The 14,404-nt window shown below is 43.7% G+C and overlaps 1 protein-coding gene across 4 annotated transcripts in view; it reads left to right on the top strand.

Annotated features, from left to right (window-relative positions):
- Positions 1–14,404, top strand: part of Myof (myoferlin) — a 147,459-nt gene that overhangs the window by 76,010 nt on the left and 57,045 nt on the right. For all 4 annotated transcript variants that reach the window (XM_021211174.1, XM_021211167.1, XM_029535054.1 and 1 more), the window contains 5 exons: positions 5,441–5,618; positions 6,695–6,819; positions 9,968–10,074; positions 11,933–12,125; positions 13,395–13,550. In XM_021211174.1, the coding sequence (XP_021066833.1) occupies positions 5,441–5,618; positions 6,695–6,819; positions 9,968–10,074; positions 11,933–12,125; positions 13,395–13,550 (759 nt within the window). The remainder of the gene's footprint in view (positions 1–5,440; positions 5,619–6,694; positions 6,820–9,967; positions 10,075–11,932; positions 12,126–13,394; positions 13,551–14,404) is intronic.

The raw sequence follows: 14,404 nt of genomic DNA, 5'->3' as shown, positions 1-14,404 counted from the left end.
GTGCCCAGACCACCACATATATGTTCATAAGAACAGGGTGCCCAGACCACCACATATATGTTCATAAGAACAGGGTGCCCAGACAGTCCCCTTGGGTGGAGAGGTTGAGGTTGTGAGGAAGAGCCCCTTCCCCTGGATGACTTAGGTACCAGAGTTACCCCGTTCCCAGTTACCCCGTTCCCACTTTCACAGGCAGCTGCTACATCTCCGGTTTCATAGCGATAAGGACATGCCTGCTTCCTGCTGACATTACAATGGCTCTAAGTCCCTTTTTCCTTCAAGACAGGAAGTCTTCTAAGTTCACCTCTCCGTTTCCGAGACTCCCAGGTCACCATTCTTGAGACACACACATCTGAACTGTTTGGGAGAGCAACTGACTCACAGACACTCCTCCACCCAGGGCCTCTCCCGGCTTATTCTAGATGGCCCTGGGCCATCAACTCTCTCAGGCTGACACGCCCTCCGTTTCTTGGAACTGGACATTTCTCTCATTTTCCCATGTTGTAGAGAAACTAAGCAGCAACTTTACAAAGATGTCAGTTCTGAATCAAGTGAACAGCAGCATGGCTGACATGAAGTGGCTGCTCTCAGAGTCGTGAGCTCAGGCAGCTCTCTTGTCTGTTGATCAGCCTTCCTGTCCGTTTCCAACCTGCCTTCCTATGGCTTGGCCCAGTTAGTGCCTTGAGCACCTTCTTATCTCAGCTTCCAGGCCTGGCTCTCATGAGCTCTCAGCTGAGCCAGGGCAGTTTTCTTCCTTGAAGTCAACAATGTCTGGCAGTTATAAGATCTGACCCCTTTTAGGCTGACCAACAGGAAGAATATCTACTTACTGTAGCAAGACCCTTCTCTCCCCCACCCTCCATGGCCTTGTCCACTGACTCCCACTAGGACGATTAGATCAGGCTAGTGCCTAGAGCAGTGCTGATGGACTTTCCCATCATAAACGCTCGGCGTTTGGGACATCTGGAGCTCAGCCTTTGGGTTGCACCAATTTCGGTTCTTTGGCTCCTTCAAGAGCGGAGGATAATGTTCCCCTATTGTTCCTGAGGTTGCATTTCTCTTCACCCCTCACTTTGTCTCTTCTGGGAACAAGGCACAGGGCACAACTGAACACAGGGGATGAGAGGGTGGGGTGGGGAAAGCAAGTTAGCAAAGATCATAGCCTGGGCAAAACTGCTGTCCTGGAAGTTTATGTTACCATATAGAACGATTCAATTTGGGTAATATAAATAGTAAAAGAACTATAGGAGGCATTTGCTTTTAAATCCACCCATGAAGATTGCCCAAAAGAAGGATGTGTGATCTGTCTTGAATGTACGTTCATATGTCTGCCTCTAGAATCCAGAACGTCTTACAGTTTTTCTAAGACTTAGCCAATTTCTTAAAGCAGGTTCACAGGCTATTAAAATAAGCCATTAGGAGATAACTGTTAAGAAATCTCTAGTCCTTCCTAAGCCCAGATATATATGTATATGTATAAATTTATGTATGTATGTATTCTCCAGTAAATGCCATAGTACTGTTCTTAGATTTAGGTTTTGATTATTCCTGAGTTATTCCTGTCTCTTGGTGTATAGTATGGCATGGCTGTGCTAAGCTGAGACTTTAAATCAAGTATCCTCAAAGGCGAGTATATGAATACACTCCCCACCCCACCCCACCCCACCCTAGTATACCTACTCAAGCACAGGGCATGCTCAGCAGGGAGAGTGAGATTCTATGGTCCATTCATCCCAAAACAGGTGCAGCAACTCTGCATTAAGATCAGAAATTGCCCCCCAACCCCTAATTTCCAGTTACTTTGTTATAATTCCTGGGGATATTCCAAAATGTGATGAGGCTGTTGTATTCAGAGAATCACTATAATCTCAGAAAGACAGACCCTGTACGTTAGTATGGTCTGAGCATTTTTGTCACCCCAGAAGTCATATGTTCAAATCTAACCTCCAGAGTGAAGGGATTAGGAATTAGGGCACGTCCGTGGTGATAAGTGTGAGGGACCTGGGAAGGCTTCTGTGGACAACTGTGCGGGCATTGCATGAGAACATCCCGGGGTTTCTGATGGAATCTTGGCTTGGATGTCTGCGTGTAGGGCAAACTCAGGCAGATGCAGAGTCTTCCCCATTCAGTGAGTACCCCACGCTCTTTCTTTGTTCTCGGTGGACCCTGGCTTAATTGATAAGTACCATATCAATCACGATCCTTCCTTCTGGATCCCGTGTTAGGTTTGGGGTGTTTTGTTTGTTTGTTTCTGTTGCTGTGACAAAATACTGGACAAAGGCAACTTTAGAAAAGAGGGGTTGATTTTGGCTTACAGTTCGAGAGTACGTTCCATCATGGTAAGGAAGGCGTAGTAGCAGGAGCTTGTGGTGGCACCAGTGACCTGGGGAGCTTAAGCCTGGATATTTGATCTTAAAAGCATCCTTAGCTTAGTCACTGCTTTGGCACTGGAAGAACTGGGGACACTGAAGCCATTTATCAGGAGCCTGTGCTGCTGAGCCATGCTTGCAATGAAGCCCCCTCAATTACACATGATTCAAGAATACTGGGAGAATTGGAAGTGTAAATGTGAATTTTCTAAGGATTTAAAAGAAGGAAGTTATTTGTACTAGTCATACTTTTCTTTTATTATGGCTTCATCATAAAGCAGGACAAGGTGGTTGTCGTGATCAGATCCTTTTCTTCTTTTGGATCTGCCCAGAACCCCACCTCATGCACGGTGATGGTCTCACACCGTGGGAGGGAGGGGGTTGTCTCACTTCAGTTAGCCAAGTCTAGAAATTCCATCTGACTCAGGGTCCAAACTATATTTCCTTTTTTTAAAAAAAAACAACTTCCCTTTTCTTAAATCATTCTTAGTATTTTATAAAGGAGAAGTTATGTTGCATATAAAATTATGACTAAAATTGAAAGTGAAGCTGAGGTTGCAGCCAGTGACTTAGAAAGAATTCTGCAAGGGCTCGGAGGAGGAGCTTCTGACAGAACCTTCTTAGAGGGCTCTGCTCTCTCTGCTAGAACAAAATCGCCTTTCTCCAAAATGGTGACTTCACGGCCATGAGCTAACTAGGGGACTGTTCTCTTCTCCTTCTACCTCTACAAGACTACAAGATGATAAAAGTTCTCACGACAGCCAGGCATGGCAAGGCATATTTATAATACCAGCACCTAGAGACTGAACCAAGAGGGTTGTGACTTCAAAGCCAGCCAAGGCACAGTGAGAGCTTGTCTCACATCGAAATAAAACATGTTCTTGAAGCAGACCCCACAAAATAAAAATAGAATTGCTATAGAATCTAGCAGTTAGTGCAGACTCAAGGGGTTTGGAAGCAGGAGCATGCACACCCAGTGTTGTTCATCACAGCCAAAAGGTGGAAGCTGCGTGTGTGTGTGTGTGTGTGTGTGTGTGTGTGTGTATGTGTGTGTGTCCAGCACTGGGTGACTGGATAAACAAATGAAGTGTTTTCATACAACAAAATAGTACTGGGGAAAGGGGAAAGTATATGTGCCACAGCGTGGATGATATAGAAGACATTGTGCTAAGTGAATTACTCTCAGCACAGGATAACTACATACCACACAGTCAAAGAAGCTAGTGTACTCAAATTCAGAGGCAGAAAGAGAATGGTAGTTGCCAGGGGCTGGAGGAAGGGAGAAATGGAGATTTTTTATTTGAATGTCAGCTCTGCAATGTGAAAAGAATTCTATGCCTGGGTGGGTGGTTGGTGATTATAGCACAGTGATGTGAATTTACTTGATCTCTTGAAGCAGACTCCAAAAATGGTATATATATATATATATCACACCATGGTTTTTAAAAGTGTTGTGTAACGGGGAAAGTGCCCTCTATATAGTGATGGAGACACACATTTATGTTTTGTTAGGAAAAGATCATTGGTTTGGGGGTCAGAGGGCTGGAGAGACGACTCAGCATTTAGGATCACTTACTTCTCTTGCAGAGAATTGATTACTACTACACATATGAGGACCTACAACTGTCTGTAATTCCAGTTTTAGGGTGCCCAACACTTTTATGACCCCTGTGGCTCCTGGAAAGACTTGGTTCACATACATACAAGGCACTCAGGCACACACACACACACACACACACACACACACACACACACACAAGTAAACATGTTTTCAAAAGAAAAGAACAATTTAAATTAAGCCATAGGACCTGGGAGGAGTTGAGGGGGATGAACAGTACAAAATACATTGTATAAATTCTCAACAACTATTAGCACAGTGACAAATAAGCCATGATCAATGACTAGACAGTAGCAAGATGTTCGCTTGGTTTTGATTGATTTGAGGGGGAAAGTGTCTTTTGATTCTGAGAGGGTACAGAGGACTTCCAATCACTGCAGTAGGTAGGATGCATGGGGAAGGCTCTCCCTTTAACTTCATTTAGTGATGTAAAGTAGATGCCTCCTCTGGAGCCCTGGGGAACTGGAATGACTGCTGTGATAGCTCAAAGGAGCATCAGCAAGAAAGGAAAAGCTTGTAAATTATTATGTCTGGTTATGCTTAATAAATAAAAAGAATCTCGGTTTAGTTTTGTTTTGCTTTTGAATGTTTTTGAGGCCATTGTCTGGGTATCTCTGTAAATAGGTGTCCAATTTTTTGGCCTCATACAAGGAAGCCCCACCCACAATTAGTGAGTCATTCAATTGAATGAAGGCCGTGGTATAGATAGAAAGAGAAAGAAAGGATCAGTCAAGTTACTCAAAGGGGAGAGAGAGAGACAGAGAGAGAGAGAGACAGAGAGTGACTGAGGGTGCAAGAGAGAAAGAGAATATAATTCACTCATTTTTAAATTGAAAATTAAAATCTTTATTGTTATTTTTGATTAGAAAATTAATACTTAAGTGATTCGAATTATCAAACACATATAAGTCAGAAAATAAAGTTGCCATCTCTCTCTGCCTTCTATGATAGTATTGCTGTTATATTTTTCTAGACCGTCTTCATGTGCATCAATATTAAAAAGTATTTATTTAATGAATTCATTTTAAATATATCCACTTGGAGCAGAGGATATATTTCCCTGGTAGAGTACATGCTTAGCACATATAAAGGTCTGAGTTTAATCACCAGCAAAGTAAGTAATAATAAAATCAAACCCTCCCCTTTCCTATGCTCACACTAAGACTTACTTAAGTAGTTATGAGTTTTCACCCCATTCCACAGCAACATAACTTGTTTGAAGCATGACCTGTAGACATGTACACTGTTTTCCCCCCTCTGTCAATCATTGCCATGGTGATAATCCTACTACTTTAGTCTCTGCCCACCTACATGAGGAGAGTTGACTGATCCAAGAACATAGCCCTATGACATTTAGTATAGCACTAATCAACTAGGCTTCGCATTTCATCTTCACATACAAATACAGACACACGAAGTGGTACTGAACCTTATGTCTATTCCTACTTTTCAGAAGTACCAGCGAAGGCGGAAGTACAGCCTGTCGGCCGTGTTCCACTCGGCCACCATGTTGCAAGACGTTGGAGAGGCCATTCAGTTTGAGGTCAGCATTGGCAACTACGGCAACAAGTTTGATGCAACCTGTAAACCTTTGGCATCAACCACTCAGTACAGCCGCGCAGTATTTGATGGTAAGCCTAGTGTGAAGTTCTCTCTTATTCATGCGTACAGAGGGCACACTCCAGGACAAGAAGCATGCACTGGATTTTCACTCTGAGGGCCATTATCCTCAGCGTCTCATTAGTCAATGGAAGAAAGAGCATTGGATTTTTGGTACCCACAAGAGTCGCTAAATCCATGGAACAGTGCCCCAGGCTGGACACTAGAGTTCATAAAATCCCAAAATGATGATCCCCCACTAAATACCACACTCCCTAAAGCTAGACCCCACTAAGTGCAAATCCCCCTGAGATCCGGTGGTTGACAATGGTGGCATTCTGGCTCAGACACTGGAAAAGCCAAGGTGATTCTCACCAATACTCACCCAGTCCTGTCACCTAGTTCTCTTTTAAAAGATTTTGGTTTTTTTTTCTTTTTAATTGTGTGTTCATGTATATGGCTCGGTACACATAAACAGTCCAACAGAACTGCTATATTTTTACCTAAATTTTTTTGTACGAGCTAGTTTAAAACATGCAATGCCCTAGAAAATGTGAGGCTTTTAGTCTTAATTGCAGAAAGCCTCCGAGTAATGCCAACCCCATATGGGCAGCCGAGGTTTGCAAAGAACAGGGTGTGGGGCGGGGTTGTTCTTCTTCCAGCAAAAGCAATCATTTAAAAGCACCGTTCCTTGGAGAAACCGTGAGTCTAACCTCCAGTGCTCTCCTCTCTACCACATATGCTGTAACGATCACGGATGCTCAGCTGTGTGATCCTGAACCGCAAAGGGTTCCTAATATGGTGGTCCTCCCTGTGCTGGTGTTTTAGAAAGATTTACAAAACAGAAGGATGAACCATCTATTCCTCTGTTGCTTAGCTGATTAAAGTGGATGAGTCAGAATAGCGCCCGAATTTGGCTCAGCAATAGAAAACTGTCCCAGCTTGTATGAGGCCCTGGGTTTAATCTCCAGCTCCCTACACAGCAAACAAACCTTAGCGAAGACCATTCCCCGGGCCTATGGATTAATGAGTAGCTCTGTCCACACGCCTATGTAACAAATATGTTGTCCTCTTCAAGTATTCACTGACTCCTGACACTCCTTACCAGGGAACTACTATTACTACTTACCTTGGGCCCACACAAAGCCCGTTGTCACCCTGACTTCCTACTGGGAGGATATTAGTCACCGCCTGGATGCAGTGAACACTCTCCTCGTCATGGCAGAAAGGCTGGTGAGTTATCTGTCCAGCATTTCCTTTTAGCAGACAGTAAGGTAAGCACAGGGTAATATACAAGCTTGGCAACTGTAGCACAAGAGCTTAAACACACAATGGTCAACAATAGAGCAATTCAATAACGACTGAGGAAATGGTTCAGAGCTTGTAGAAGTTCACCAGTACTGGTTCCCACTCTTTCCCCCGGCCGTCCTAACCTTTACTAAGGAGTTACCTCAGTCCATCCCTTAGAGACAGCCTTACCAGGATATCCACCCTCCAGCCTAAGGGGAGGAAAAAACATGGGAAGGTGACAAGAGCCTCTCATTAGAAAAAAATCTGGAAGTCATACCCAGATTTCTGCTCACTTTCCATTCAGCAGAACTCCAGTTGTACAGCCACACCCACCACAGGGAAGTCTAGTCTTAGGTTTGTGTGAGCACATGCCAGGATGAAGGCTCTCTTACGGAGAAAGGGGGGGGGGGAGGAAGAAGGCTAGAGGGCAGAGGATTTGCATATAAAGGATGTTTTGTTCCAGAAGCTGGGTGCCACTTGTACATCTTTGCTCCTATTACAGAGATAGTTTCTGCTACGGGAAGAACCAGGGCTGCCAGTTTCTGCTCTTGCTTCAGACTTGGGGAGCACTCCTCTGAAGCCTGGAGGAGGTTGAGGGGAGGGGTCCCTCTGGTAGAGCTGCATAAGAACAGACATGTGATCGATCGTCTTTTTGACATTGGTAGGCTACCATAATGAGGAGAAAGGTGGCACATTTGGGACATTTCTACTTAATTTAAGATACTAAGTTACTTCTATAAAATCCATCCAGCCTTAATATAAATTTAGAGTGTGGGGGGGGAAAGGGTGTTGGGACATAATCAATCCATCTCATATGTGTGGAAATATCACATTAACCTCATTAATATGTGATTAAAATAAGTTAATAAAATAATTTCAGTTTATATTAATATCATTTTTATAAATGCTAGAACAAGATGTATAAGAAAATATCTGATAAAAACTACATAGCAAAAAAAAATATTGCTTTTTTATATACAGGCAGTTTTGTATCAAAGATATATATATATTTCTACCATTTTTCTTTTCCACCAAAATGGTGCATGTGAATGTCCTGGCTGATGCCCTCAAGAATAGCAACAAGGCATGTGCCAGGTCTTTATTAGGTTCCATAGTCACAGTCTGGCTTCTGTCTGTGGTGAGGGGCATGGTTGCATTGGGGAATTTGAAAGCATTGATGACTACAGAGCTGGGAAGATTGTCCTGAACCTCACAGACAGCGAGTGATCACGAGTGTGGGGTGATCAGCCCCAGATTGAACACGCAGCTCAAACCCATCACTTGGTTTCATTTTGCTGACAGTCCCAGGGAACACCACAGACCATGGCGAGGCAAACATACAAATAAAAGGCCTCCAGGTGTTGGGGGTGGGAGCACCAATATAGAAGGATAATTGAACTTCAGGGTAATTTCCCATTTAGTAAAGATGAAGTGGAAGGGAATGGATAGATAGGTCTGTGACTAAGAGTGTTTGCTGCTCTCCCAGAGGACCTGGGTTCTCTTCCTGGAACTCAATGGCAGCTCACAATCACCTGTAGCTCCCATTCCAAGGGATCTGTTGCCCTTTTTTGGCTTCCAAAAGTACCAGGCATATGTGTGGTGCACAGACATACAAGTAGGCAAAACACTCATGCACACAAAATAAAAAATGGGAAAAAATTTAAATTAATGTGTATGTTTTAATTTATAAAATTTAAAATTAACATTTATAAAAATAAAGTTGAAATTGAAATAAAATATTTTTTTAGATTTATTTACTTATTTTATGTTTATGAGTACACTGTCACTGTCTTCAGACACACCAGAAGAGGGTATCAGATCCCATTATATATGGTTGTAAGCCACCATGTGGTTGCTGGGAATTGAACTCAGGATCTCTGAAAGAGCAGTCAGTGCTCTTAACTGCTGAGCCATCTCTCCAGCTTAAAATACTATATTTTTTTGTTAGTTTTTGGTGGAGAATTGACCAAACTTCTAATTATGTTGAGGCCATTCCTCAGGTTTGTTTTTTTTTGTTGTTGTTGTTGTTGTTGCCCTGCTTCTCCTTATTATCTCCCTCCACTGATCAAGTTGTCTGAGCTCAGGTTAGTGGTGACAAAGAGAGTGGCTTTCCATAACCAGGACTTTGGCTAGGCCTAGCGGGCACTCCCTTCCCCATCTGTTGGCAGATGCTCAACTCTAGCACATCAGCGTGTTCTGGGCCTTGCTTGCACTTTCTCAACTCCAGCCCTGGCCTGAAATAACCATCTCTCTAAGATGCTGTGGTTCTTTTAATAGGAAGTGACACTTCAAAACCAGGCTCTGGATTCTAGAGTGCACACGGCTACTGCTATATTGTTGCTTCTAGGCCTTGCCAGCCAAGAAGTTCATGGTCACACTCATATGCGTGTGCATGTACATACATACACACAGATATATGTATATATTTCTATATCTGTTAAAATGTTGAAGGCCAGAACGTTGCCTCCAATTTTAATCTACCACCAAGGACTTACCTTGGTAGTAAGATTAAAACTCCTGCCTACAGTGAGATTCCAGCTTCTGCTATCCTAACTGTAATAGTTCGTTTGTTCAAACTTAAACTCCATACATCAGCCACTGTGAACAAGTTCACAGTGATTCAAGTTTGATACACAGTTGGGTTGCCTTTGCCTTGAAACTAAGGACAGGTAGTTAAAATGCTGTTTACATAGGTTACGTGGGTTAGTTCAACTGTCCATCTGAAATATAACTGAGTCCATACTGTGTCCACATATATCCTTTTGAGGGTTCTCTCACCTATTCCTGATGGTTTCTTTCTGTTTATTTTTGGAGTACATAAAATATTTACATAGCTCCAAAGGTCAAAATACAAGACAAGGCTTTCTTTGTTGCTTAAACTTATCAGTGTTGATTGCATTTTGAATAAAAGTAAATAGCACGAAGCTATGGTAAATATCAGCAAGTGAGAACAAAGCCCTCTGGCTTTCTGTAACTAATTCTTTTTATGTCCCTACCCCTCTACCCACCCTCTACCCTGCCTTGGAAATAACACTTTCTTGGGTATAATGGCAGAGCAATCAGTTATCTCTCTTCTTTCTTGATTCTTCAGCAATCAAACATAGAGGCTGTAAAATCGGGGATCCAAGGTAAAGTTCCTGCAAGCCAGTTGGCGGAGGTGTGGCTGAAGCTGATAGATGAAGTCATAGAAGACACGAGGTACAGTGACCCTCTTCCTAGCTCCACGTCCCCGGCATGCCCTGAATTCTAAGACTGTTAAGTGCTTCTCGAATCTTGTCAAGTACTTCTCTGAAAAAAAAAAAAAATGTGTTTGAGCATTGTTTTGGGCTCCTTGAATGTCCCACCCCAACCCAGGAGAAGTTTCTGAATCACCCAGAAAACCTCCATTCTCTGGTTTGGTGCCCAAGTCTAAAGTAGCCCAAGGAGGCCCAGGCTGGACTACGGGAAGCTGGCCCGGCAGCCTGAGGCAAAGGATGGGGGTGTGGAAGAGGGAAGAGAAATAGCCTGAGCTAACCCTCCTGAAGAAGGACTCCTGACTTCCACAGGGAGATAGGAGCATGGCTTCCACCACTCAGAACAGTGTTCCTAATTCATGTCTTTAGAAATAGCTTGCTTTTGTTGTTGTTGTTGTTAAGTGTTTCGAGCACTCTGCAGTCCTTCAGAAACAGTTAACACTAAAAACAGGAGTAACAGATAGTTAGAACGGGCCCTAAGCAAGGATGACATGCAAATTCATTATTCACTAAAAAATAAACAAGGAACAATAACAATACACACACACACACACACACACACACACACACACACACACACACACCAGGTTAGACAAAGCTAGGACACAGACTTAGCCAGAGGACATTTCAGAGCTGTGACTTGAAGAAGTAACTTTTGGCATTTAGAAATCAAAAGGGAAAGTGACTCATTCCAACCTCATCTTAAATGTTGGCTGATAAAGCCGCGAAGAGGGAAGGTCGGAAAAAAAAAAAAGAACATGGAGTACACCTCTCAGGAAGCAGACATTTCCCCTTCTAGGGTAAGGCCCTTAGTCATCCTGTCCTCTTGCGCCTCCTAGTGGTTGATTCAGGTCATTGACACACAGCTAAAATCAAGCGCCGCTGGCTTTGTGAGCACTCAAAGCTGAGAGACTTAGGGGACCCTAAGGAGTGACCTCTTCATTACAGATAAGAAAGCAGGGAGACCCCAGTGACCCTGGGAAGGATTTACCCACGTAACGGCTAACTTCTCACTTTCCAAGGGCTCAAGTGTGACTTCCGAGCTCAACAGCACTCTCGTGAATGTTTGCCTTCCGTGGCCACGGCAGGATCGTAACCCTTTATATACATGAGGCCACAGTAGTTAATGAAATCAAACAAAAACATACAGTGACAGCTTTTTCTTGGAAAACGCCTGTGATTTGCCGAAGAAAGCTCAGGCATGAGAACACAAACAGGCTTCAAAGAAGCAAGCTGGCATCTTTCTAAATGTTCCGTCGCCGGAAATTCCATGTTTGAGGAAAACCATGTTAGGATATCCTTCATATAAGGAGTGGGGTGGCATGCAAATGACGGTAAATTCTAAGTGGGGGCAATGAGTCGAATTTCCTGGTACTGGTGACAGTCTTTCCCTGTGGTCTCACCTACTGTCACAGGGAGAAGAAGGCACAGTTGACATGGGGCTAATCTGAGTCACTCATTCAGCTGTCCCTGTTTTTCTTGGGGACTCTCAACTTGGCTGGAAATTGTCCTATCCAAGGGGTCCCTCCTATCTTCTGGAGCTCTCTGAGAACCGTCTACAAGGATGACTGGGATGAAGAGGATGGCACTGGGAATATTTAAACTTTGGTGCTTTAAAATTTGTGTCTCCCGTGCCACAGAGACATCCTCAACTACAGTTTAAACCAAGCAGCCCTGTAGAATCAGGAGATCGCTGTCATTTCAATCTACGTGAAATGGCGTGCAGCCATACACTAAACATGTGGGCAAACGTAAGTGGACTTAGTTTTGAGGCCTAGAATGTCATTCTTAGGTTTTATTTCTCTTCTCTCCATTCCTTATAGATACGCCTTGCCTGCCACAGAAGGAAAAGCCAACGTCACGGTTCTGGATACTCAGATCTGCAAGTTGCGATCCAGGTTTCTCTCCCAGATACATGAGGCAGCTCTGAGGATGAGATCTGAAGCCACGGATGTGAAATCCACCTTGTTGGAAATCGAGGAGTGGCTTGATAAATTGATGCAGCTTACTGAAGAGGTAGACCTTGGAGTTACGCTGTCATCTGTTTCCAGAAGGATTCTGCAGATGACAGAAAGGGTGGGGAAGGTGGTGGGTGGAACATCTGGTATGATATCTGCGACTGGGATTGGATCTGATCAATAATAAAAACCAAGGACTTACTGGGCGGGCTGAGGAGGCTACTGAGGGATGGGGTGAAAGTCACCCGAATTTTGAGTTGGGTTCCAGAGGAGCCTGTAGGAAAAGCATCTGGTTCACACTGCTATTGTAGAGCGTTTTGTGTAATGGAGTAGTAGAACACAACACAGAGAATTAAAATGTCACTGTAGTGTGGATTGGGAAAAGCCTGGATTTAAATATTAAATCATGTGTGACCTTGGGCAAGCTCTTCAACTCAGGTCAGCCCATTTTCCCTACCAGGAAAATGGAGAAAAACACAGCACTTAGGTCATAGAACTGTTGTGGGAATTTAAAGATGACAATCATAAGGAAGGACAGAAGAGTGTGGGGTATACAGTAGGTGCTGGATAAGTGTAGATAGAATGCCCCACACCTCCATGACTGAAAGAACAAAAGTAAGTGGATGCCTCCTGTCCCTTGGGTATCTAGAGTAGTGTCTTAGCTCCTTCTGTGCTGCTGTAACAGAATAGCACAGGCTGGGGAAGTTATAAAGAGCAGAGGTTTCTTTCTAACAGTTCTAGAGACAGGGAGAGTCAGGACTGAGAGACCTAAATCTGACAAGGACTTTCTTTTTTATTGTGTTATATCACTGGAGAGATGTAGAGGAATGAGAGAGAGGTGGGGGGGGGGGAAGGGGAGAGGGAGAGGAGCTGCTACTGGGCCTACTCTCACACAATGCCTGTTCATATGATAACTAACTCACTCCTGCAATAAGAGGACACAAATAAAGCTTCAGACATCTAGCCATGAGGAGCGCATTCAAACACACTCACCGTAGCAGTGGATGGCTGCTTAGAGCTTTCTGGTAAAAGCTTTCTGATGATAGCTACCAATGGCTTTCTTCAAGCGATGTTTGAGAGGCAGAGGGTATTTCCTGAAATACCTTTCAGATCAGCGTGGGCAACACCTCTGAACTCGCTCCCCCAGCCACCCACAACCCATTTCTTAGCTCCGTGTAATCACAGTGTTACTATAGATGGGTGTCTCCCGACTCTGGGACATGGCCTTGACCACAGCCCCTAGTGTATAGCCTAGTGCTATTTCTCCGGTCTCTCCACATGTAGACTCATTGAGTTTGCTTTCTTTCCCATCTGACCCACTGCCCAGCCTCAGAACAGTATGCCTGACATCATCATCTGGATGATCCGTGGGGAGAAAAGACTGGCTTACGCACGAATCCCTGCCCACCAAGTCTTGTACTCCACCAGTGGTGGGAATGCCTCTGGAAAATACTGTGGGAAAACCCAAACCATCCTTCTGAAGGTATGCCTTCATTCTGTATTGGGAAAGGATGGGTTGCTTTGTAATGGTCTACCTGTCATATAGCTACGACGTGCAAGATCAATTCTAACCTGTTCCGGTCTCTTCTTTTGGGGCTGTAATTTTTATTGTGGTGTGAGGGTGGTTGGCATTCAACCACAGACACCCTTCTAGATGTCTCTGACATTATTAGTAGCATGACGTTGTCATTTGCTTTCTGACATGAAATTTTTACTCTAAACGTCTCATATAAGTAATACACTTCTTCCATTGATGCTAGTGGGTGTTTAGGGACGAAGGGTGGCATAGCCAGTTGTGGTTCAAGGTTTTCTAGAACAGATCGACAGAATAAATACACTTTAAGAGGGGATTTATTAGATTGGTTTATATGATATGATCTGGGTGGCTCAACAATGGATGTCTCAAACAGAAAGGGTAAGAAGTTAGGAACTGATTAGTCTGTGAGGCTGGATCCTGAGAATTCTCAGTTTGGCACTGATGGCTCAGAGGATTTCTAGAGAGCCACTGGTCTTCAGTTTCCACTGGAAGCCGGAAGCTGAGTCCTACTAGTAGGGAAATACTACAGCAGTAGCAGCAACAAAGTTGATGAATTTGCCAGCAAAAGTGAAGGCAAGCAGGCAAAAAGAGAGGACTTTCTTCTGTCTCCTTTATCTGGGCTGCCACCAGCAGGTACTGCTCACATTTAAGATAGTTTTACACTTTAAATAATATGATCAAGAAAATGCCTCACAGGAATGCCTAGCATCTTGACTTTTAGTTGGTTCCGATCCTGTCAAGTTGACAGCCATTATCAACCATCACAGAGATTCTCTAATATAGGCAAGTTCTGATAATTG

Source organism: Mus pahari, chromosome 1 (genome assembly GCF_900095145.1).
Source record: "Mus pahari chromosome 1, PAHARI_EIJ_v1.1, whole genome shotgun sequence".
NCBI lineage: Eukaryota > Metazoa > Chordata > Mammalia > Rodentia > Muridae > Mus > Mus pahari.
This window is presented reverse-complemented; position numbering and strand designations above follow the sequence as displayed.